The sequence below is a fragment of the Perca flavescens genome, chromosome 19 (assembly GCF_004354835.1).
Source record: "Perca flavescens isolate YP-PL-M2 chromosome 19, PFLA_1.0, whole genome shotgun sequence".
NCBI lineage: Eukaryota > Metazoa > Chordata > Actinopteri > Perciformes > Percidae > Perca > Perca flavescens.
The window spans coordinates 12249279-12275739 of NC_041349.1; the positions used below are offsets into that span (position 1 = coordinate 12249279).

A 26461-nucleotide genomic window follows, 5' to 3' on the forward strand; every position below is an offset into this window, starting at 1 on the left:
TCCTGTAAGGTGGCCTTCAGAGTAAAAGCGCTAACGTTTGAAGACCATCTGACCTGCCGTCCAATTAAAGTTATATTTTAACTCACTTTCAGGCTGATATATAAAGGAATGTCTGTTTACACAGACTAACTTCAATTACTTATTACTTAATTAATATCAGACCATTCTGATGTAGGATCTCAAATAAAAGCTCTCGAAAATGTCCAATTAAGGCTATATTTTAACTCTGACTAATGCTGATCTGAAAAGGAAACCTGCTGTTTACACAGACTCATTTCAGATTGATAGTAAACCATCTCAGACTGTCACTCAGGTAATATCAGACCATTGTGATGTGATTTCAAAATAAAAGCCCTTAAAAATGTCCAAATTAAGGTTATATTTTAACTTATATTCAGGCTGATATGAAAACAAACACACACACACACACACACACACACACACTTTAGGATTTACCAGAGATAATTTTAATCACAGAATAAAAATGGCATGTTACACCTGCATGTGCAGAAACCATGCTGTGCCATTTCAGATATGGTTTCAAAATGAGAGAAAAACAAACATCCCAGAAAATACCCTATGCTTTTTGTTACTTTGATAGTTAAATAAATTCACAAGAAAAAAAAAAAAATCTCTCCAAAGGAAAAACAATAGGAAACTGTTTTCATACAAAAACAAAAGAAATACTTCTCATTACGTTTAAACTTGCTAATGTTTGTTTAACAGTTAAGAAACTGTGGTTAGTTCTTCACGAATTCAAGCTGAGACATCTGCTCCAACAGTGACGGGAATTTGCACTTGCATGGTTAATAAAGCTAAAATTAACACTTATATGACCTTTATACATCATTTGCTGAATTAAATTCTAGGCTTCATTTATACAATAATAAAAACAAGTTAATAGGCTGCAAGAGAAACAGTTTGTTCTTCTAAAAGGTGCTACATGCTAATTTATTTGGATTTTGTTTCTCATTAACCGATTAATTTTACTACAGTGCGCAAAAGAAACTAAGTACTGTTATTAAAACCACATTCTTCCTCAGACCCATTGCTTCCTGCAGTAAAGTTTCCATCTAAATTTGGTGGGTAAAAGAGGTCATGTAGCACCTTTTGAAGCTCCTAACATCCAAATATGTAACCATTACAAACTTTATGATGAAACTCTGCTCATGTTTCCGGTTTTTCCACAACACAAATGTCCGTGTGACTGTAGGCTGAGCAAGGCACCAAAACTGTAGAGTTGGAGGGAGTTTGAAACCCAATTGGGGGCAATGTATGCTAAAATGTTTAATACGTATTATGGTAGATGTATACTTTAGTCATTTATATGAATAAAGATGGCAGACAGCAATTAGTTATGACCAACATGGCTTATTATACACATTGATGTGTAAAGCTGCTGGCGTTTCACTGGTCCAGCTTTACTCTTTTTCACATTTGTGACAAATCGGGATCAATCAGAAACGGAGCCTTGAGAACTTTGTTTGGAACTTCTTGATAGTTTCTGGTAATGTTTCTGGAAAAAAAGAGAAGGGAGAACACACAGTGTAAGGCCACAAGAGTGTGTTTTAGTGTTTATTTTTGTGTATGTGTTTGTGTTTACCTGCAGGTTGTCGTAGTGTCTCTGGCTGCTGCAGTGGAGGTCCTTGGCGGTGCTCTCGTTCAGGTAGAAAACTGAGCAAAGATTACAGAAATAGCCTGATTTGGGGACCACAAACTCCTGACCTGAAGAGGGAGACGGTCAAAGTGAAACAGGAGGAAAAGTGTGAGAAAAAAAAACCCAAACATCTGCATCTCGTTTTTAAATTAAGTAAGAGTGTGTTCGTGGGTCTCACCGAGGGGGTTGTTGGGTTTGAATGGCGGCAGTTTGACGTCGATAGCAACACAAGGAGACTGAGAACGAGATCGCTTTGATTCAGGTCCAACAGGCTCCCTCCTCAGTTTACTCACAACTAAAAAAAAAAAGAGAAGGAACAATCAACCTGTGAATCATGTAAGCCCCAACAATCATACATTGATATTAAAAAAAAGGTTTTTTTTGCCACAAATTTGGTTATGCGCTTCATTGTTTCAAGCAAAAAAATGCCAAAAAGCATACGGCTGTAGAGCAGACGTCGCTAGATGAACAACACTAAGGAAGACTAAGGACCGAAAGACTGTCTTGTATCCCCACACTACAAACGTTTGTATATACACCTTTTAAAATCTGAACAGCCACATAAAAGGAGGAGCGGGGCTTGCAAAGGAGCGGTGCCCGAGGCAGTCGTTGTCGTCGTCTGAACGCAAACTATGCAGAGTCTGAGGTGAGTCAATCAGTGACCCCACGCAAACCCCTCCAGAAGTAGGAAAGCGTTCACCCAGGCTGGTTAGTCACACTCACGCGCACGTTGAACGCAACATGTAGGGAAAAGAAGGCAGAGGGATATTTTTGTTACCTGCTAGGCTAACCTTTAGTAGCGGTGGCCTTTGTGGTTTTAACGAGCCCGGTTAGTTTAGCACGTTCGTAACACCGTGACGGTAATAATCGTTACTTGCTGCGTTAAATTTAAAACAAGCATTTATAAGTATTTCATCCACTTCAAAGATGCATTTTCATTTGTCCAAAATACCAGCTCAATGTGGGCTTAGTGTATTCTCTCAGCTCTCTGTACCTTTGATGTCTGCCCTGCTCCGTCCTGCCTTCTTTTCCTGCTCTCCTTCCTCCACACATCCCTCCAGCGTCTGGTCCCCAGGGTGCTCCGGCTGCAGCTCCTGCCCAGCAGAGGCCGCCTCGATGTCAGCTGGGCTCGCTGCTTCCACCTCGGCCCTCTGGATCTCCGGCTGGCCGTCACTTGACAACGTAGACGGATCTGTGTCCAGTGAAGAGGAGGCATCGAGTGGAGTTGGAGGCAGAACCTCGGTGCTAGCTGGTTCCAACTCTTCTTCTCTCTCCTCTGTTGCAGTCACAGTTTTCCCTCTGGTAGATTTTCTCACTGTGGTAAAAGATAATCAATCGGTCGAGCAAACAAATGAAAAGCAAACTGCAAAATAACGCTCTTTAATTAACTAAGTGTCATGTCTGAGAGCTCGATCACTGGAAAGGGGGCGGCTGTGGCGTAGGAGGTAGAACTGGTCGTCCAATAGTCGGAATACTGGCGGTTCGATCCCCAGCTCCTCCAGTCCGCACGACAAAGTGTCCTTGTGCAAAATACTGAACCTCAAATTTGACACGACTGTATAAAAAATAGAAGTGTGTGTGTGTGTGTGTGTGTGTGTGTGTTACCAGGGGTCTGTCTGGCTCTCTTCTTGCCACGTCCTCTTGTCCTGGTTTTTACAGCTTCTTTTTCCTCCTCCTCCTCCACCGCTCCCACCTCGTCTAGCGTCACAAAGTTCAGACTTTCCTCTAAAACTGGACACAAAAAAAGCAATGGCATTGTGCAAGGTCACTCACCCACACTTACTGGGACACTCTTATCCCTTTCCCACTGGCCCAAAAAAAAAAAAAAAAAAAAAAAAAAAAACACTAAAAGAGAGACTGAATAAGTAACAGATAAAGATAAAAAGAAGCAACCACCTTAACATTTTCACTGTCATTCATGCTGTTTTCTACCGTGTACTAAACCTAGGTTCAGTAGCAGAGCCAGCTCATAGTGAGAGTGTGGGGGGACTGTGTACTGTACCTGTGCCAGTATACTGTACTATGTATGGACAGTACAACACTCACCTGTATCATCATTGTGTGTGACGGTACATGAGGTTTTCTCAGTATGCTCTTTGTCAGGTTTCTCTTCCTCATCGTCGCCAGCTTCATCTAAAGTCACCAAAGTCTAGAAACAGACACAATAGATCTTTAGCATCTGCAAATGTAGAGCTGTTAAGTGTTTTTTTTTTTTTTTTTAAATATATATTTGGCTTTAAGTTTAATATCTTGACCTTTACCTCTGAGTTTGAGAAGTCCTCTGATTCGTCCTCCTGGCTGGGTGGGCGGGTCTCCAGTGTGATTTGCTTGGCCTCTTCGTCGTCCTCCTCCTCTTCTTCTTCTACGAACTCATCCAGAGTAACAAGTGCTTGCAGCTCCCCCTCCGTCATCTCCCCATCCAACTCCCGGCTCTCTGGCACTCTTTCCTCTCCGGCCTCATCTGCTCCCACCTCATCCAGAGTCACCAGCTCCTTGGCATCCACCTCCACCGACTCATCCTTTTCCCTCCCCCTCTCCTTCGCCCTCCTTGTCTCTCCCCCACCTGCTCTGCTGTTGCTCCGGCTCTTTCGCTCCCTCTCCTCCCTCTCCCTGGTCCTCCTCTCCTCCCTCTCCCTGGTCCTCCTCTCCTCCCTGTCCCTGGTCCTCCTAGCTTCCCGCTCCTTGGCGAACAGCTTCTCTTTTGCGGCGGCTTGTCGCTTTCGCAGCTCTTCCTCCTCGGCCGTGTCGTCGGGGTAATCGTCTTCCTCCTCACTCACTTGGTCCAGGTTCACCAGAGTGCCCGTTGGGTCGTCTTTCTCCGGCGATTTGTTCCCGCTTTCGAGTACGGCAGTGTCACTCTGGGTTTTGGCTGTTGATTTGTCCACTTTCTTATTTCCCATAACAGAGCCTTCTGCAGAAGACGGATGGTCACTTGTCTCCTCTGAATCATCGACTATCTGATACCGAGTCTCCTCCATGACGACGACTTTTTCGGACGCTTCCACGACTGCGGCGCCATATGTCGGGGCGTCTTCTTTTTCAGCTGATGCCTCCTCTTTTGTAGGAGTTTTGTCTTTGGTCTTGTTCTCTGTGGCTGTCAGCTCTTCTTGACCTTGATCGTCTTCCAGGGAATCTATGATCTGATACATAGGCTCTTCCTCCTCATCGTTTTTGGGTGCTCCAGCGAGAGCTTCACTTTTCCTCGTTTGCTCGTCATTGTTGGTAGAATTTTTCTCGTCCGGCTGTCCTGTGGGGCGCTGATCGTTAACCATCTCGTCCTCCACAGAATCGAGAATCTGATAGGTCGCTTCTTCTTCATGGGCCACTTTTTCACCCTCCTTTGACGCGTCCGTGTCTTTTATAGTTGTTTTAACGTCTTTCTTCTGTCTTCCCCTTTTTCCTTTTCTTCTTGTAGCGGGCCAATCAGCCTTACCAACCTCGTCCTCCACGGAGTCGAATACTTCAAAGGTAGCATCCCAGTCAATTTCCTCTTTTACATCATTGTCACTCTTCTTTGATGGTGTGCTCTCTTTTAGAGGGGCTTTCTCCTCTTTCTTTGGTGTTCTTTCCTGGTTTTGTTCCTGTGATTCTCTGGCAGGAGTGGGCCTCATTCTTGTTGGCGTGTCCTCTTTTATCGTTTTCTCATCCAAAGTAGTTTTCCTAGTGGCTCTTTCCCTTTTTCCTCTGGTAGATCTGGTCAGGATGGGTGGTTCATCATTGGCCGTTTCATCCTCCACGGAGTCTAAAATCTTGTACGTCGCCTCCTCTGGTTTTTCAGTTGCTTCTGTGAGATTTAATGTAATTTTATCCTCTTTCTTACCTCTTGCACTCCTTCGTCTACCAGAAATTTCGGTGGCGGCGACATCTTGAACCGGTTTGTCTTCAAAAGAATCTACTATCTCATACACCATCTCCTCGTTGACCTCTTTGTCTTTTTTAGAAGAGGTGTCCATCCTCGTCCGTGTCTCATATCTTTTAACTGTCCCGTCCTGTTTTTTCGGTGATTTCTGCTTCTCTTCACTTTTGGATGCTGTGGTTGTGTGGCCACTCCTCCTTGATGGTCTATCATCTTTTCTAGCAGTCGCCTCCCCTCGCTTCCTTTTTCCTGTGTTGTCGGTCTCTGACTCTGTAGTTGTTGGCTGATCTTCCACCGAATCAATTACCTGATACGCGTCTTCCTCTACCTCCATGGGCCGACTGTCTTCCTTAGATATCTGGTCACTGGGAATTCCAAGGGTTTGGCTGTCATCTTCTGTTGCGCTCTGATCATCAATTGAATCCAGTATCTCAAAGGTTTCCAAAGTATCTTTGTTGTCGGTGTCCTGAAGAAGCTGGTCTTCATTTGGGATTCGGCCATCAGGATTTTCCACATCTTTGAAGGCTTTGCAGGACTCTGCTGAGTGCATTTTGCCTTTGACTTCGTTGTCCTCTTCTCCCGTCTTCCCATCTCTGTTGTCCCTTGGAGCTTGTTTACTACCTGTAACTAACAACTGATCTACACTATTTGTCTCCTGATCTTTATGTACTGAATCTTCATCAGATTTGTCGCCGGCAGGAATTGCTGCTTCCTCAGACTCTTGCTTAACTGTGGAACCATCCTCTTGGACCTGGTGACTCTCCTCTTGACCTGTATCTGCTTGGTCTTGGGTAGCACTGTCCACCATTTGGAAAGAACTGTCTATTTCCATTTCACTGTACTCCCGTGGGAGGGCTTTGCCTTTATCGTCGACACTGTCCAAGACCTGAAAGCTTTCCTCGTGCAAAGTCTGGCCTCCCTCGGGTACAGTTGGCTGGACTTCAGACCTGCCGCCTTGGTCCGCATCATTCATCTGTTCATCAAGTGAACCAAGGATTTGATATTTTTCCCTGTCGTCCACCTCCACCTCTGTATGTTTCTCAACATTGTCTTCTTTCCCATCCTCTTTGGTTTTCTTGCGGCCTTTGCATGTGTTGACATGAACATCAACCTCCAGACTCTGGGATTGGCTCAACTCTAATCCATGTCCCTGTAGAGGTGGATGTATCTCTGATGAGGTTTCTATTTTTGTCTCTGACTCAACAGTTTTTTCAGCAAAGCTCTCTGCTGACACTGTGTGGTCAGACATTGCCACTGTGCTTTCTGTGTCTTTTGCTTCTTCTATCAGAGGCTCAGAATGAGTCTCCACTGAAGCCTTGACTGTAGCCACTGATGTCATCTTTTCCATTTCTTGTGCAGCGGAGGATGAGCGGGTTCTACACCCAGAGGATGCAGTATTTGATGCTTTGGCTGGAGATTTTGTCTTGCTATGTTGTGTTTTCTGACCAGGGGAAGAAGGGGAGGCAGCCGATGGTTTGGTAGGGGACTTGGTGGGCTCAGATGAGTCCTTGGATTTTTTTGGTGACACGTAGCTAGAAGAGCTTGAGCCTTTAGTTGACTTGGGTGAGGAGAGTGAAGGAGAGGCTGAGCTCTTGGAGTCTTTCGAATACCTCGTTGATGTCCGTCTGCCAACAGAAGACACACCTGAGCTTTGCCGCTCTCTTTTCGCTCTGGGGGAGTGCCTAGATGAGGAGGACCTCTGAGGCTCGGGGCTTGTGCCTCCCACTTCATCATCACCAACTTCGTCAATGGTAACAAAGTCATCAATGTTGAAATCTTGCTCTTCGAAAAGACCGGCGTCTGAAGGAGGGTTGTCATTTATAAAAACATCCTCACACTGGATGGAAAACAAGAATCAATTAAAACAATGAATCAGATTATTCAAATAAACAATAGACAAATAAATGAAATTAAACACACATATACACACACACACACACACACACACACACACACACACACACACACATATATATATATATATATTATACACACATATCTATCCATCTATCTATCTATCCATCCATCCATCTATCTACACACACACACACACATATCAGCGGTAGGTATCGTATGAGAGGTATCGTTCCTTGTATAAATGAAATGTTAAAGTAAGGCACAAAGAAGGACAAGAAGGTTTTGTGGGAATAAACAGCTATTTACCTTTCTTTTTGGTGTGTCTTCAGCCTTTGCAGTTAATGAGCTTGTGTTGCCTTTGCTGGAGCTCTAAAGAAAACATTTTTTTCTTTATTAGCAACATATGAAATCAGATTTATTAGGTAGTATTGAGGAGTACTAGCATGGATATATTCAATTATAACAACCCTCTTTTCAAAATTGCATAGCAAATTTCATTTGATGGAAATAATCGTTTTTCTAATGTTAATTAGAGACCAAAGGTAATGTTCTGTTTTCCTGTTTGGTTTCATTTTGTGTCACTGATTCTAATATGAATTAACAATGATTTGTATACCAAATTAAAAGAGTCTTTATGTTGGCACTGGCAAAATATGCTTTTGCCAAATGTAAATGTTGAGTTGAAAGATTTAAAGCCAAGCCTCACCTTCTTCTCCTCCCTCTGGGACTTGCTGTCCCGGGTAAGCCTGTGGTTGCGAACTGCTGCCACGACGGCCTGGAAAATGTCCGTACTAATCTGAGGAAGTTTTGCAAAGTTTTCTTCAGGCATGAGCACTGTGGTGGCAGGACTAGAAGGATCAGGACTGGAAACAGCTGGGACCGTGTCTACACTGCTAACGGCAGAGGTCACATCAGCAGTAGAGATCAAGGGTGTTAGTGAACCCTCTTCCCCCTTTACTTCTGCTTTTTCTACATCTTCATTTGCCTCAGGATCAACAGTGGAGTCCATGGCGATCTCAGTTCCTGGTTTCTCACAGTCCTCTTTCATTGCTACATCACTTGTGGCCGTATCACTTGGTCCTGTTGTGGTGGGCTCAGAAATGGTGGATCCAGCAGGGTCACTAGTTTGCAGAGCGGGTTGTGAGCCATTATCCAATAGTTCAGAAGGAGGAGGCTGGGTTTGACATTTCACAGCTGCGGGCTCGGCTTTGATGTTGATGGTGTCCGGTTCAAAGTTTAGTGTGATGTCACTGGAGTCTTGTAGACGCTGTTTTAGGCTCTTTAAACTAAAATTACAAACAAAAGGATTGTCAGTTGCAAAATTAAAAAAGGGTTGTTCCCACAAAATGGCTAAATAAAGGCATTAGTAATACAATTTCTAAGTTTTCATCCAGTGTTCCTGAATTAACTGTTCAGTTATCTCCCGCATTATGCCAAATATATGTCCGTGAGTTATTTAAAAAATATATAAAAATCACTTTTTTTTCTCTTACCGTCAAAACTTTAGGGCTGCAACTAACAATTATTTCCATTACCAATTAGACCATTTTCTCAATACAACAATAACTGTTTGGTCTATAAAATGTCAAAAAATTGTGAATTGTCTCCCTCTTAACCTGACATCAATCAATTACAAAGTGATATACTCACCACTCAACATGTTGAACTTTGCTCCTGGAGAGAGAAAAATAAGGAGTTGGTCAGTTTAGGTGAGAATGGTGGATTAAAATATAAAAATACATTAACACACACAGAGGCGACTTGCTTTTACAAAGACTGTCTGGGGAATGGTAGACCTGAGTAATTATACAACTAATTTAACCCCCTTCATACACCTAATTAAAAAAAAAAAAAATACATACCAAGTGTTGTATTTCTCCACCACCTTGGTTACACAGCTGGAGTCGGCCATCTCAATGCATATCTGAGGTAGAACGACAGTCATGGTCAAAGAGAGAGAGAAAAGATGGAGAGATGAAGGAAGTAAATGACGAGACAAAAGCAACGGAGAGAGAACAGCAACAAACCGTAAGAATCCATTATATGTAAAGTTTCTGTTAATTTAAGCAAAAATGGTTGTACTTAAAGGTCAAACAAACTTGAACAATATGAAAAAGAAAATCCAGACAGTTGATGAATTAATGAGCTTCCTAGTTTTTGCAGCTAGCAGCAGCAACAGTATTACCTACAAGGCTGATGGTGTTGACTGAAACTCAACCTAAAAAAAAAGTCCCACTATCAGTTTAAAGACATAGAAATAAATATACCTAACAACAACCATATACATACAAAGTTACGACTAATTACTGTTAAACAAAACATTTAAGTATTAATTTAAATTTAATTTAAATTAAATTTAAATTAAAGACTTAACGCTGTTCAGGAATTCATTTAGGAGGGAACTAAATGTAATACTTTTTTGATTTTAAGGATATTTGTTGGGCATTGTAGGCTTTTACTTGATAGGACAGCCAAAGACATTAAAGGAGACTGACATGCAGCAAAGGGCAGCAGGTCGGAATCGAACCCTCGGCCGCTGCGGCAAGGACCGAGCCTTTGCCCAGCCCCTAGATTCCACCCGGAGCAACTATTCTGCAATTTGCCAGAAACTCAAGATAATGCTTGCGATTCCACCAGCCACGATGCAGCGCACTCAAGTCTGCTCCGCTAAAATATGTGCCAGGTCTATTTTTGACGGAACCGCTGGGTGGTCAACAGCCCGGGCAGTGACTGGAAGGGCCAGAACATCCGGTCAATTTTCAAAATAAACACCTTGTGTAGACTCACGATCGTACATCACATCAGTACACTATTTCAATAACTAAAAAACAGCCACAAATAGTTGATCTATGTCGTTCATAACTGGAATAGAAGAAACCATTTAACTATGCAGAGTACTTACAATAATAGTAGAAGCACAAATATTCTGGAAAAATGACTAAAACAACAGAATCTGCAAGTTGAGCAGAAAAAACGCTCCATTCTGTCCGACAACAGAACAAAACCGTGGCAGAGCATGGCGCATCCATACCTGGTGGGATTCCGGGGCAAGACTGCCCATCCTACCCACATGATGAATCGTTTACTAGTTAAAAGGAGCTGATGGGATTACATTTTACCTTACAATGTCATGTGACAAACAAATTAATTGATTGAAAAGTTCCTGTACCCTGTTGGCGAGCGGCAGAAAGCCGACAAAGGTCGCAATGGACGCCACCTTTTCCACGACCGCCCTGACGACGTCCACAGACGCTTCAGAAACCTCCACACACAGCAACCGCTCCTCCAGAGAAGTGGACTCTGGAACTCCCTGAAGAGCAAGAAACACTTAGTGTTAAGGACCAGAGATCCAAACAGTTGTTTTCACTTGACAAAAGATTTACATAAGCGATCAATGACTTACAGCGTTGCTCCACTTCATCAGAGTTGTGTACATCATCTCCTGTAAAAAGATTACAAGTCACAGATTGTCACAGATGTCAAAGCACATTTTAAATATTATATGCGTATTAAACATTTTGTATTTCACACGCACGATTCTTCTCCAAATGGCCCAAACTGTGTGCATACATGATTGCATTGTCTGTGGAGATCTCCAACAATACAAGAACATCATTAATATTTCCTTCTGAAATTTTTCTGTGGTTTCCCCATCTTCATTTAACTAGATGATTAGCGCCGCTGCTTTATGAAAATCTCCTCATACACAATTAGCTCACTATCTCTACTTTAAGCAGCTAGAGTCAGGGACGAGCAAATCGAACACTGTGACGTGTCCGATGATGTCTAGCAGTCCAGTATTAGTTACTGTGTTTGAAAGTGCAGTTGGCGGAAATGAAGGCTATATTGCCGGTCTCGCTACCTACCTACTACAACAAAGTACAGCGAAGACAACGTGAAACATGATGAGTATTGGGGGTTGTCCCGGGGTAGAAACCGTAGCATACATCTGAGCAAATTCACGGTTAATTAGTGAGCGGTCGTGATTAAGTTGAGATTAGTTGGAAGAAAAATTAGGAGAAGAGGTGGGCTTTTGTCACCTGTATGTAAAATGCCTAGCATGAATTATTTGAATTCATTTTTGTAGGTTGCTTAATCAAGCACTCTACTTCATAAATTCCTTTTGAATCCTGTCAACTTCTGAAAGTTGAGTTCCCCCTTTAGAGTTTTTCCCAGTGTCCATACCTCACTGGATTCGGGTTTCATGTGTTCCAACACAATGTGAACTGTAAGCGCGCAGCCTTCGACAGAAACTGGATTTGTGATGTGATCTCGGACAAAATCGCAGCATGTTGTCCAATCAGGAAAAAACACAAACGCCTTGAGATGAAGAGAGGAGAGAACAACAATTCAATAATAAAAAAAAAGCTCCATTTAACTTGTTCAATTGCAAACATTTTTGTCCCTGTAAAAGTCTACTCCTTACCCTCCTCTGCAGCATCAAGACCATCACGTTGTAATACAGGGAGTGAAGGTTCTGTTTCGGGAAATAATGCCAGACCAGCTTAGCCACGTCCTCGTGCTTGTAGTTTTCTTCTGGCAAACCAGTCAACATGATTGCTGGAATCATGGAATCACGACCACTGGCCTTCTAGAAAACCCAAAGTTCAAAGACCAAAGATTAATTCATGTGTTGACACTTATTCAACTTCATGGAGCATTTTGATTACGGTACGATCAGAGCGGCTCTGCTTCCTGTGCCAGTATGCCTCCAGTGTCTAAAGCCAGATGAGTTCAGCTGGGTCTTGTCTAACTTAAGTCAAAATCAAGATTTCTTTGGCCATGATCCTGATCCGACTCACTTGAGATCTGTTAATACGGAGTCTGACCTGTTATATTTACCTAAATGTTGATAAAATATCAATACATCAACACGTTGAAATTTGGAGTCTTAAAATTTGGCACACCTAATTTTTCACAAGCGACTTGAACCAAACACTGAAGGTCCCGGGTCAAAACTATAAAATTGATATGCACTGATATGATAGGAAAGTGGAACTGAAAATGGGCTTACCTCAAGGTCTTCCTCTCCTCTGACTGTCAGGTACTCTTGGAGTAAAAAGTGAACAAAGGAAAACAGTTACTTTACTGAATACGTTACCATGCTAAATTTGGCATTATCAAACCATTATGTCACTGATCAATGTCACATGATAACATGAGAAAGTGTCTCTTACCTGGGATGATGAACCAAGGAGACACGGTGGGGAACAGGAAGGGACTAGTTCTCATGGTGACCCAAAATGGTCCTATGCTGGCATCTGGAATACTATATTTTATTGGTGGGATCATTGAGTCAAGAGCGTTTTTGCTGTCTGGCAGAGCTTTCTCAGGATGTCTTGGTGCTGTACGAAAAAAACAAAAACAAAAAAAAATAATCAAAAAACAGCAAAGTGTTTAGTTTAAATATATTTGAAGAGTGACAAAATAGTGGCGCACAGTAGTTGTTCTTAAATTTACGTAATTACTATTCCCCAAAAGCTTCCGATCTAATGACTTGTACAGTTAGCCTAAGGGAGTGAGCTGCAGCTGCCATTGACGAGTACAAGACGGCCGGTTAGCCACGATGTTGCCGGATAGGGAGGACGAGCGGGTTCCCATTTTGATTTGATTTATTTGGCACATGTTAAAAAATAAATAAAAAATTATACATTTGATGGTCATTGAGTAAAAAAGGACATGTAAAAGGAAACCTAGGAAACCCAAAAGGGGCAGACAGGCAGATATCAGCATCTGGACAGTTGTAATCTTTACACATTTATATCCATGTTTAACTCATTCACAAAGCATAGTTACATCCCTACTAGTCTATATCCATGACGTTCCGCTTCCGCGATTGCTCCTTTGCCGTCTGAAATTCTGCCGGATTTCACTTTTTTCATCCGGGTGTCCGTTACCTTCCGTTTTGTTTGTGTTGGAATTTAAAACTGCGGTGGATTTCTGAGGACTATGGTTAACTGCTGCTCAGATCTCTGCAGGGTAAATCCAGACAGCTAGCTAGACTATCTGTCCAATCTGAGTTTGCTGTTGCACGAAAACAACTTTTAAACGTACACGTTCCACCAAAACAAGTTCCTTCCCGAGGCTACTTTGCAGAGGCACCGTGGTTTTGCCCAGTGCTTAGCGCCGCCCATGACTATTGTGATTGGTTTAAAGAAATGCCAATAAACCAGAAAACGTTTTTTTCTCATCCCGGAATGCTGTGTGGACTAGCCAGACCCTCCTCCGCAACGCTGTGGAGGAAGGTCTGGCAAAGCAAGACTACATCCCTAACCACAAAACAGGTGGTCATCCTGGAGCGGACTATCCCTTGGGAGGAAAGGATTGAGGAGGCACACGATTGCAAGCTTGGAAAATATCAGTCCCTCATCCTTAAAAGCCAGCAGCGGAGATGGAGAGCATGGAACCACCCAAGTGAACGTTGTCGTTTATGCCAACCGCCTCACATAAAGTGAAATGTTTCGAGTTTATAATGCCAGTAAAAGCAGGGAAGATTGTTAAGTGTGAAGACAGCATTAATCAAGTAGTTTCTTGAAGAAACTAACTATCTAGAAAAGAATCAATCAATCAATCAATCAATCTGAATCCAGCTAAAATATCCCAAACGGGAATTTCATTTCTTAAAAGGGAGACTTACGTAGTGATGTACAGCTGGCGTATGGCATTTTCAGCCTGTGGACTTCGTAGCCAGGGGGTTGTTTCAGGAGACTCAACCAAACTCCGAGGCGATCAGCATCGTGAGTGGACTCAAATTCTATAAATACCTGGAACACACGCCACACACATACGTAAGGTAAGAACAACAGGATGTCTTTTTCTAAAGCCACTTTAAACAGATGTCATTGTACATGTTTGTTCATACCTTGTTGAGGAGAGGCAGGAAGTGCTTAACAGAATTTATTTTTTCCAAATCTTCTCTGAGCTGGTTGGACTCACTCCATGAAATGTTCTTGATGAAGATTGTTTTCGATCCATCATCAACCTTATTCTGAATCAAGAGCAGGAAGTGAACACCCAAACCATAAAGTTAAGAAGAGGACACATACAACCACTCATTGTTGCATGAATACCATCTTTTGGAGTTTACTGTACCCCCCCCCCTACTGTTTTACATCACTGTTGATGTCACTGTTGCTTCCATCTTTTAATACATATTTTGGTAAGACAAACACAGAAATTAAAACTAATTATTAGGATGTCCCCTTAAATTGGAACTAAGACAAGAGCGGGTGTTTTCACTTGCAACACATCTAAAAGCAAAAGTTTATTTATAACCTATTTTAAAGTCCATGTGTAAGTCCATGTGTAACATGGAAAATGGAGAGGATTCCTTTACAAACATTAAAAAAATGAATGAGAAGTGTGTATGTTACTTACATAATGCACATGCTTATTCAGCCACCGATAAAACTCCAACTTAAACAGAAACAGAGTCGGCAATGGTTAAATGCAAATAAATCCATACTCCGAGTGTATACATTTGTTTTAAATATTAAAATCTAGTGAAAATCTGCAGCGCAAACACTTTGTAACTGTTCTTCCAAAAAAAAAATCTTTTTTATTTTCCTCCTCACCAGAGGACCTTGGTGAACATACTTACCGGTGTCATTCTGATGCTATTGGATACTGCATGGAGATCAAGTTTAAAACTTCTGAGGAAAAAGCCCTTCCTTACGGAGGCTTTTAATATGTTCCCATAATCATTCATATTTGGCATCATGACAAAGGCCTGAGAGGAAAAAAAACAGATTACTACTTTACTTATTACTACTTTTATTCACTTGTTCTAAGCACTTTTTTAAAACCATTTCACATTTTTCAATGTGGTTTAAATCAGTGTCATGAGTTCTGATAGGAGCACCGATGTATATTGCATAACAATACATATACAAAAATGATACAATTAACCAAACGATGTTAAGCTGCAATTTAGAGTTAAGTGTGATTTCCCAAATTAAAAAGGCATTACAATTGTGCAATGTAAAAAATGAAATATTTGTCTCAGAATCTGTACTAATAGCAGCAGAAACATGTGATTAATAAACCAAACCAATGCAGATTGATAACCCGGTACCTACCATGCACGCCTGAGGAACAACAATGATGTTGTCATCTGCATATTGAAATCCAAAGGGCACGAGTAGATCTGCAAGATCCTTTTCTGTGTAGCAGCCGTCGTAATACTCCGGCAGGTTGGTTATGAGCAACTGCATATTCCTAAGTGACTTAAACTGTAAAAAGGAAAGAGAGGGAAACAATTAGGGGCAGTAATGGTTTAGGTTAGTTTTTAATGAATAAAAGATTAAGACAAGCTCACTTAACAGCATTAATCCAGCGGAGGTTGGCGTTATGAGATAAAGAATTAACTGGGATCTTGTTTGGACATTTTAGAATCAACATAGGCCAGGTGAATTATTTCCCAGAAAAAAAAATTTGTCGGTGTGGTGGTTTGTAGCGAATCAACAGATTACAAAAAACATTTACGCACACAGTTAAATTCTTTGGAAATTACATTTGTAAAGTTATTTAAGGAAATTTACCTTTGGTGAGTACGAGCTTGAGTCCAGCTTCAGGCACGCTGTGAAAAAGAAAAATGTAAAAGGAAAAAAGTCAAAGACTTGCAGACATTTGTGATCGACAGTCTCTTTTTTTGGATTTCTTACCTATTCTGGATGGATGCATGTACCATTTAACCATCTCCTCAAGAGTCATAGGGGTCTTCTTTTGTCTCTTCACTTCTGTCACAGGATCTTCACAAGATTAAATTTAATTAAGATGAATATCAGTATTTTGAAAGATCATAATCATCTCCTCTTCCTCCTTTACATACATATTTATACGTTGAATTCAGCTCAACGCCAAAAAGTAACCTTTTATTTTTGACCCACAGCCTAATTTTCCACCCATTTTAAATCTACAATCTATTTCTTAACACGAGCAACCCCACGTGCCTTTCATGGGAAATTCAGTAGACTGAAACACACCTTGGAGAACGCTGCGGCGCTCTGTCCTTGTCCTCACAAATGTTCTACTACATAAAGTTGGAGCTTCATGTGTAAGTTATTATGTTTTATTATTATTATGGCGGTCTATTGGTCAGGAAAACAAATTATCCCTATTAGGATAGGATGTAATTTTTACTCGAACATAAAGTCCTGTGGCATTGAACGTGCTGTTTGTAATGGTTGGTCTGCAGGTCAGATGGACAAGCTAAAAATAACCCAAAGTAAACACAATGTTATTCAAATTTAAATCAGAGTATGTAACTGTGAACCACATCTGTTGTAGAAACCAATGTACACGGGGGTGAGACTAATAAAACAGGCTGGGCTAGTCAGTTGGTTTTGGTCATTCCATGGGATTATAAACATATATTATTACAAACACCACAGAGCACATTTTAACAGACTTTGCCATCTATCCATTAAAAAATGTCTCCAACATACCTTTTTGCATTGTTTTTGTCTCCACCCTTTCATCTGGCAGCTTTGCCTCCACAGCGACTTCAGTCAGGCTTCCTGCAGCCTGCTGTTGAAGGTGTGAAGCCTCCGTCTTGGTCTCCGGTCCTTGTACAGTGGACTCTGGTTCTGACGAGGTGCTTTGCTGGACGTGTGGTAAAACAGTTTCTGTCGGCAGGTTCTCAACTGTACCGTTTGGTGGTTGATTCTCACTGGAATTGCCTGGTAAATTTCCCGGTGCCTCTGTAGTTGTCGGTACAGCCTCTGCAGTCGTCAATACAGCCGTTGCAGTTGCCGGTACAGCCTCTGCAGTTGCCGGTACAGCCTCTGCAGTTGCCGGTACAGCCTCTGCAGTTGCCGGTACAGCCTCTGCAGTTGCCGGATTTTCTCCTTGGCCCTCAGCACAACTTGCTACTTCCATGGGTTCTGCCACTTCAACTCCGATTTCCCCAATCTCCATTGGTTCAGCATCTTCAGAGTCATTGGCTTTGCCAAGTTCTGCCTGATGCTTAGGTTCAAAAACTGGGACATTCGCTTTTTCAACATCAGCTGTGTCTTTCGGCACATCTCCTTGAACCTTGGTTTCTGATTCTTTAGGCTTGGAATTTTCTACGTCAAGCTGATTTTCTGATTGAGTCATGGCCTTTTTTTGCATCACCATGGCCTTTTTTTGCATCGCCTTGGCCTTTATTACAGCTCTCTTCTCAGCTCTATTTCCTGTTTTTACCATTTTCGCAGCTTTGGTTGCCATTTTTGTTGTCTGCCTGGTTGAGACGTTTTTTGCCTTGGAAACCAAGACTTTTGCTTTAGTAACAGTCGTTGGGCCTTTAACGGAGCCTTTAGCTGCACTTTTCTGATTGCTAAGTTTGCCTGTTGGAGCTTTTTTGGCTCCAGAAGGTAAAGATAAAGGCTTTTTGGGCCCTTTAAGCGGAGGCATGTTAGGTGTAGGGAGAAGAACCTTTTTGGTAGCGGTTTGAGATGTGGAAACACTGGACGAGGCAGGCTTTCTGTGAAATAAAGAGATACACAGGTTAGAAAGGAGAGAGAAATGGAAAATCAATGTCCCAGTTTCAATGTTGTTCTATGATCCTCACTATAAGATAGTACTGTCATTCACAGGTTGAATTCCTGGAATGCCTTTTATTCCAATCACCAGTGCAATTTTTGTCATTAGAAAATTCCCTAAAAGTCCCAAATTGTTTTCCCCCACTAAGGACATCAATAGCAACTGAATGTTTATAGTAAAATATTGACAAAAACAAGATTATCGCTGGTAAAGAGTGGTCTGTGTGAAACATATCTTACTTCTGAGGAGGCTTCTTTTGCTCAATAGAAACAGTCTCCTGTAAACAAACAAATAGAGATTTGTTTTTTTTAGATTCATCTGATAATTGACACTCCCAGGGAGAGAGAGAGAGAGAGAGAGACAAAAAGTTTAATACCTGTTCTCTGACAACAGTGATTAGCATTCCTTTAACATCGAGGCTCTCCACGCTCTTCAATTTCTTTGCGTCTTCCGCTTTCTCGAAACACACGATTGCCTACATGTGCACACACACAAACACACATCTTTGCATTACTACAGCCGTCAAGACCTTCTACTCACTGCATTTACACACAAAACATTGACAGCTCATCACTACATGTATTATTACATTATTTTCTTTAGACTGAAATTTTAGCATTTATGCACTTTTTAAGTGGCATTTCTAAAGGTCAAAAGTTTACAATAAACTTAAAAAAGGATAAGTTAATTGTATCTTTCTAGTTGTGCTGAGATAGTATCCTTATTATGAGGAATGCAACGCTTCTGAAACTGAGACCAAAACACAAAAGCCCACAGTCTTGTGTCGCAGTTGCATCTTCCACGTCACAGCTTACGAATGCAGCAATATTTGCTTCAAAGAGATATGGCTACACAGTTATTCTGGACGAAAACAGGACCGTCACTGGACTTTCAGGCAGTACGGGTGGAAAGAAAACTTGGAAGGAGGGGTACGAAGAAAGAAGGGGGACTCGCAGTTGTGGCACATTATTATTAAAGAAAGTATCTGTAATCCAGATATTGAACTGTTACATGCAAGTCTCCTGTCCATATTATCTGCTGAGGGAGTTTACACACGCCATCTTGTTACGTTATTGTTTATATCCCATCAGCTTGCGCAGACGTAGCAGCGCGCCAACTACTCCGTGATCACTAAACTACAGACTCAACAACCCAAGCTTTTCACTCAAATTAAGGCTGGAATTAAATGTTTACAGTTTTTTCTTATTCACCCGGGAAGCAAAAACACATCGCTCTCTGTATACATACCTCCAGTTTGGAGCGAAACAGTACAACTGACTTGGTTTTTCCAAAGTGCTCCACTGCAGCCAACACATCATTGTGAGAGATAGAACTACGAATCCCTTGTAGTTTCACCATGGTTGGAGGGGAAGATTTACCAGACTGAACAAACAGAGAGAAACACAAACTTAGACCAACTATAGTACTGAAACTAGCTGTCTTTTAAAAATTGTAACAAAGATGCAAAAAATAAATAAAAATGCATTAGTGTTTAAAGTCCAATCTAAACTTTATGTAATCGGTCATTTCAGGAAACTTATTGCTCCGTATGTCACAATAAAGTATACTTTTCTGTTTATGTCTTTAAACAAAGGTTTCAATGAACGGAATGAGATATACACAAAGGGAAGTAAAAACACACACACACACACACACACACACACACACACACACACACACACACACACACACACACACACACACACCTTAGTCATGGTGAAGGAACTTGCCTTGTTCTTCTGCAGGCTAAGCTTTGCTTTAAATGGCTTTTTAGGCAACTCCTTCTTTGCTGTAGAAGACGAAGATGAGGAAGAGGCAGTAGGAGACGAGGAAGGTTTCATCTTGGCTAGCTCGGCCAGTAAGGCAGGAGCCAGAGTTTTAACCACGGCCTCCAGATCAGAATGTTTTGACAGAGATTGGACAGCTAGAGGGACAAAGACAAAAAGAGTGTCAAACTAAACTGCAGCGGTTTGTTGGTTGTAAAGCCTAATACGGAGTCTCTATTGTAAGGTGAAGAAATTAAGGGCCCTATCTTGCACTCAGCGCAATTGCCCTTGTACACCGACGCATGTATCATTCCTATTTTGCACCCGACGCACAGCGGACTTTTCCCTCCACAGAATAATAGCGTAATGTAGCGTGTGCACAACGCGCATACACTTTGCTCCTCTCATCTACACGCAGCAGTTCCCATTTTTGCAAACCATACATAATTACAAAGAAAAATATTACTAAAAATGCGCTTCAGGTGTTTGGATAGGTTAGGAGGCACTTTACAGTACAGTCCTCAAAAAGTCGCAGCATTCTTTGCGGCTCGTTGTGTTTTACACAACATTTCCATGAATCATGGAGGTGTTGATGACATAAATGAGGAAATATTAGAGGACTTAAGGAGACGTGATGTTGAACTACGGCGGGATTGGACACTCCGGCGGGATCTGGTCCGGGAGTGGCAATGCACGATGCGCTCCTGATGGAGTGGGTGGATGGAGATGGAGTGGGGGGGAGGAGGAAGGGGCACAACAGGAGCAGGTGGTGCGTTTGGAGGCCCACGCTCCATGGCTGCAGCAATCCTCTCCAGACTTGAGGAGATGCGCCTGAGAGGCCGCGGCAACATCGCAACCCGGTCAAGACACGCATTATTACTTTGCATCCCGGACGGACAGCTCCCGCTGGCGTGCGCCGTCATAATAGCAATTCGCCATGGAACAAACGCGCCTGCTCTTAAAGGGAATATAAGATGACGCTCTGATTGGTTTATTGCACGTTACGCCCAAACCACACCTAGCTACTTCAGAACAACCCATTTTAGATTTGCGTCAGGCGCAAGAGTCATTTATTCCGCCGGTATAATAGCAACAGCGTATTAGCACTGGGTCTCGGACCCCCCCTTCCCAATAAAAACTCTTCGGATCTACACAATTCACGTGGATGACATTTTCCCAATCAAAACGGCGATTTTCACCGAAAAGCGACTAGTTTGCAGGTATGTACTATCTTTTCTCTGGGAAACGTTTCCACTTTGCTTACAAGTCAACATTAGCATCTGAACCACTGGAAAGCGCGCAATTACCCACAATACATTTCTATACCTAAGAAACACTGTTTCCTAAGCATAGGCAAGCACAAATAGTAACACTTCAGAAAATCCTGAAAAGGTCTGTGTTACTCATCTAACTCTCAAAAGCAAGACCGCTTTTCAGTGCATGTCCCTAGATGGCGAAGTGTTCCTTGAATATTATATATAGAACAAAATAACAGTTTGTATTGGTTGCATATACTTGTACATAACTCAGGTAATTTTGGTCACAGAATAAGTCTTTAAACAGTCTCCTTAAAATATTCGCAATTTCTCAAACCTGATGATTTCAGTAGTTTCCTAGTCAGGATCTCTGCACTGCTAGAGTTCTTTCGTTGAGGGGATCGACTCTGATCACTCCTCCTTGATCCCGTTCGCTTCTCGTCACTCCTCCTTGGAGAGGACGGTCTCTCACGGCTCCTCCTCGGAGATAATCGTCTATCGTCTCTCCTCCGTGGTGAGGACCGTTTGTCGTCTCTCCTCCTCGGCGACGATCGTCTCTCGGGGCTCCTTGAGCGTGACCGATAGCGGGAGGAGGTAGGGCGTTCGTACCATGGGGAACGAGAACGAGACCGGGACCTGATGAAAGTACAGGAGAAATGAAAATGATAATCTAAGAAAGCAGCAAACATTTAACAGCAAGTCTGTAATCCTAAATGGGTGACAAATCATATGCCAAAATGCTGATGTTGATGCAGACATTTAAATGTTCTGCCGTAACACATTTGGTCATTTGTTATTCATGTGCTGTTCAATCACGTTATTGCTCATATCAAGAATTTATGTCACAGACCTGCGAGTGTATCTGGATTTATGCGGCGAACGTGATCGGCTACTGCGTTTCTCCCTTCTACCCTCCGAGCCATGGCGGCGACGGGGGCTGGACGAGTGAGAACGAGAGCGGCTTCCATGCCTGACTTTCTGTTGACGATGCTGGGAAGTCTGTAAAGAACTTGAGGACGAGGGCTTGGCATCTTTACCTACAGCACTGAAGAGAGCAATGGACAAGAAAAGCATAATGTTAGGAAAGAAAATGTTGACATTTTGTTCACAACTGAGTGTGGTTGAAATGTGTTTGAACACTCGGACATAACCTGGTGGTCCCTAGCCATTCTACGCTGTGGCCGTGAAAGATTGACACAATGTACAAGATCAATGAAATCACACAGTATCTGCCAAGCTATTTAAATTTACCTGGGCCTTAGTGCTATCTCACCATCCCACTCTGGGTATCTGTGAAAAAACACACAATTCAAACACCTATTAAAAACCACAAGGAGGCCATAATGAGTTATGCAGGCTGTGCTAGAGGTTAGATAGCATAACACCAAAGGTATAAGTTTATCAAGGAAAAACAATGTTCAGGAAGAGGCAATAGTATTGCTCTTTTTCAGTCTAGTGTTTCCTATACAGTATTTGGGCAGTTCCCTAGTTGGAATTCAGAAATAATGTTCAGAAAAAGGCTATGACAATCAAAAAATAACAAATAAATAAGATTTCTAAAAGGGAAAAGATGAAAAGAAATTTAAAAAAAGAGACTGACTGTTTTCGGAGGAGTTTGCAGCTCTCAAGGTGAAGGCTGGTATTCTGATGAGAGATCCAATCCTAGTATTCAGAACAAACACATACCATTTAGACAGGCCCCCAATTATAATCACAACGGTTATCCTCTTCATTACCTCAACTGTCATTTTGTGATGTCTGACAACGGATATATTTTATTCAACATTACAGCATCCTTAAAGAAACAGTTCCTTAGATCGTTTGCCCTTCGTTGATGGTTTGGTGAGTCTCTCAAGTCCAAGTGTCCAATTCCATTTCTTTGCTCTTGTGTATAATAACCTCACAATTCGTGTTGATATTAAAATAGCAAGTCCAAAAACAAAAAGGTTTCTTTGAATCTTCAGCCAAAAGCAGTCATCTGAATAACAGGAGCAACCTTGAGCCCAACATTAGCCAACAGTCTAAAAGTGTTAAAATCATGGATTTGTTATAAACCAAAGAGCAGTGAAATATAAATGTGAAAACAGTAGCATAGACAAAATGACTCATTGGCGTCTCTCTTCTTTACAGTTACAGCTGCCTTTCGTCAACAATTCAATGGCAACAATTCTTTATAACGGAACATAACAAAGAAGTTCCAGCAAATATACAACTAAAATAAAGATTTCTTCTTGGGTTCTTGATCGTGCGATGTCTTGTTCTCGTGTAGCATCAGGTTTCCCAAGGTTTCTTAGTCATCTCAGCAGAGGCCATTAACAGGTATGGATCAGGACAACACACACGCTGAGTCATCTGGAGTAGGCAGCAAGATGTGTACACTGGGTAGAGTAGGAGGCTGGTAATTAGACAAAATGTGAAATGTGTCCCAAGGGGGCAAATGGTCAGAATTTATCTTGACAATGTTGTGGTCCGTGAAGCGTGATGCTGGTGACTTCAGGTTTATGGTCTCCGTAGTCGTAAACAATGGGAGCTTGGCTACATAATAGCCAGTATTACAAAAAGATAAGTACTGTTAGATAAAGAATGAAATTAAGTAACATAACACTTTACAGATAGCTCAAATAGTGGGAATAATATGTACAAATTATACACATTGGTTTCAAAAACTTCTAACTGAATATACAGTTGGAAAATAGTCCAAATAAAATAACAGAGACAAAAGATAAAGTCATCTTGTATCTTCAGATGTGCATATTCTTCCTTGTCATGTCTTCTACGCCCTTGGTTCCATTTCCAACTATCGTCTTAAAAGTTCGTTGCATTGCAGCATTTATCTGGAAATGATATACCAATGCCTTTGATCTTCATCTGTCTAAACTAGACAATGATGTTCCAACAACAGTTTAGGACCGTCAAATCAAAAGAAAATCAGACATTGTTACCTTGAATTACAGAAAACATTAGTTAGCTGTGACCAGCATATTTATTATGGTGCACATCAAAATCATTGAAAAACATAAAAATAAAAAATAAAAAAAAAACCTCCATGCAAAAGAGAACACAGCTTTTATGTGGTGGCAGGCTTCCTACTAGAATTTCATAGAAATTACTGATTCATAAAAAAAAAAAAAAAAGAAAGAAATTGGTATGAAAAAAAAAAGAACCAATTTAAAAAACAATTAAAATGCTCATATTATGCTTTTTGGCTTTTCCCCTTTCCTATATTGTGTTATGTATCTTTTTTTAGGCACGTTATAGGTTTACAAAGTGAAAAAGCCCAAAGTCCACCCCAAAAGGGACTTACCATCTCCAACAGAAAACACTGTTCACAAACTGCTCCAAACAGCTCTATTGTAGTCCAGCCTTTACTTCTGTGACGAACGTGCGTCACTTTGTAACACACGTTACAATGCTCGCCTAGCTGCTAGCGTAACACGCCCCTCAAACTCTGCTTCTGACTGGCTAGTAGTCCTAACCTAGGTACTGAGCATGTGTGACTCCCAACAAAGATGGAACAGAAGTGAGATGCCTCATGCTGTACCTAAACAGAGAGCTCAACACACAGGGTGAACAACAAAAATATGGTGTTTTTTTTTGAAAATTAAACCATGTAAACCTTTTCTGATATAAGCTCTAAATACAATTATGAACCTGAAAATGAGCATAATATGAGCACTTTAAAACAATTTCCTGAAAAGGGACAAAAGAACAGACTGCAAACTTCCACTCACCTTCATACGAGTACATTCTTTGTTACACAGAGTACAGGTATGTGGAAAGATTCTCGGCGTGGCAGCCGCATAGTCATGCATCATGGCTGACGTTGGCAGACCCTTGGAGACTGCCCTCTTTGCCGGAGGCTGACTGTTGGAAGGTGGCGGCGTCAGATGACTAAGGTTCATCAGGCCCGGGATTGGCTGAGGCAGCGCTGGAGGAATAGCATTGGGGTGAGGACCACCAGGGATAAACAGCGGACGTTGCATGGCATTGGTGATGCTGGGGATTTGAGAAGCAGGGGGAACTGATGTTGCTGCAGAAAACACTGGAGGCCACATCGCTTGCCCTGTCTGCAATACTGGCTGCTTCTGCATCGTCTGCTTCTGCATCTGCTGTACTGGCTGCTTCTGCATCGGCTGCTTCTGCATCTGCTGTACTGGCTGCTTCTGCATCGGCTGCTTCTGCATCTGCTGTATCGGCTGCTTCTGCTGCATTGGCTGCTGCTTTTTCATCTGCTCAGCAGCTGTTGACCCTTGTCCTTGAGTTTTACTTGTACCCTTAGTGCCACTGGCATCATTACTGCCAATGACCACAAGGCCAGGTCGGCTGGGATGCACACCACGGTACAGAGTGGGGGGTGGTTGGGTTTTCAACGTTGACTGGCATTCTACCTCTGGTTCTTTCAAAGGAACAGGTTTGGGGGCTTCAGACTTGAGTACTCTGATGTCGGTGTCTTTCTTTGGCAGAGAGAAAGAGCTTAGGATTGTTTGGGAAGTCGGTTTGTGTTGGGTCTGCAGTTGCTTGGTCGGATCATTGCTTGGGGAAGCCACAGAGCTCATTATTGAACTATACCAAGAGCTGAGACTGGAAACAGAACTCGCCTGGTCACGTGAAGAACCCAAGGCACTGCTTTTCACCTCTGTTGTATTTTTTTGCAGTGGTTCTCGGAGGTGTCGGCTACTATCGTAAGTGTCCATCTGCAACAAACTTCCACTCCCACCACTGTTAGCTTTACTGCTACCAGTCCTTCCAATCTCATCCCCAACCGCTCCAGTATATTTGCCAGTATGTCCATAGTCAATCACTTTACTCTGCTGGAGACCAGCTGATGACATTTCCTCCTGGCGCATCCCTGCCCCTCCAGACCTGCTCAAACTGTGACTGTCCATTCCACTCACACTTCTGGTGGGTTGGGGTTTTGACTGAACTACAGTTGAAGTTCTCTTGTTCTTCTCAATGCAGATTTGCCGCAAGATGAATGGCAGGTTAGCAGGGGTGATCTGGTCTTCAGGATAGGAGATGAGATGTTCCAAGTCCTCTTTTTCAAGTCCAAAGTGCTGAAGGATGTTAGAAGCTGATTCAGAAGTGTACTTTGGTCGATTGGGCTCTGTGGGGGCCGCAGGTTTTTTTTCTGGGACTTGATAGTCAAAATCACCTAACCCCGGAATGGACTGCATATCACGTTCTCTTTCGCTGGAGGCACTAAACCTACCGTCACCACCACTTGCATAGTTAGATGAAGCAGATGATGAATACAACTTTGAGGGGTTATCAGCAGTGGGCCTGTTGTAGTTCGATGACCAGTCCAAGGAGCTGCTGCCACTTTCAACACCAGGTTGTCTATGTCCTAGAGAGGGAGCGGTTGACGACATTTGGTAGGAGACCATCCCTGCGCCTGAGGAGAGAAACTCATTCCTTTGAGTGCTGGTAAAACGAGTTCCCTGGTCTATGGGCTGATGCGTCGGTTTGCCAAGCAGCCTTACTTCCTCTCTGGCTCTGCTAATATGCATGTCTATAGACCTCTCTATGTTCTCGTCTATTATGGCCC

General features: G+C 42.2%; 1 protein-coding gene across 2 annotated transcripts; it reads right to left on the reverse strand.

Moving 5' to 3' along the window:
• Positions 1–444: 444 nt before the first annotated feature.
• Positions 445–25048, reverse strand: LOC114545593 (uncharacterized). 2 transcript variants are annotated; one of them, XM_028563976.1, is made up of 34 exons: positions 24648–25048; positions 22517–22578; positions 22168–22206; positions 21767–21961; positions 21254–21552; positions 19625–19818; positions 19143–19277; positions 18271–18369; positions 18134–18171; positions 16817–17835; positions 16034–16120; positions 15911–15948; positions 15449–15601; positions 14971–15099; positions 14748–14786; positions 14233–14358; positions 14008–14134; positions 12548–12715; positions 12385–12419; positions 11797–11961; positions 11556–11690; positions 10774–10812; positions 10540–10680; positions 9233–9294; positions 9021–9044; positions 8077–8656; positions 7677–7739; positions 3919–7350; positions 3704–3806; positions 3263–3388; positions 2652–2972; positions 1836–1952; positions 1604–1725; positions 445–1516 (listed from the first exon to the last, which is right to left on the reverse strand). In XM_028563976.1, the coding sequence occupies exons 1-34, from the start codon at positions 25044–25046 to the stop codon at positions 1454–1456; spliced, it is 8874 nt and encodes a 2957-aa protein (XP_028419777.1). In that variant the 5' UTR covers positions 25047–25048; the 3' UTR covers positions 445–1453. The 2 variants fall into 2 exon arrangements, with proteins under 2 accessions (XP_028419777.1, XP_028419776.1); XM_028563975.1 differs by having other exon boundaries at positions 19601–19818.
• Positions 25049–26461: the final 1413 nt, after the last annotated feature.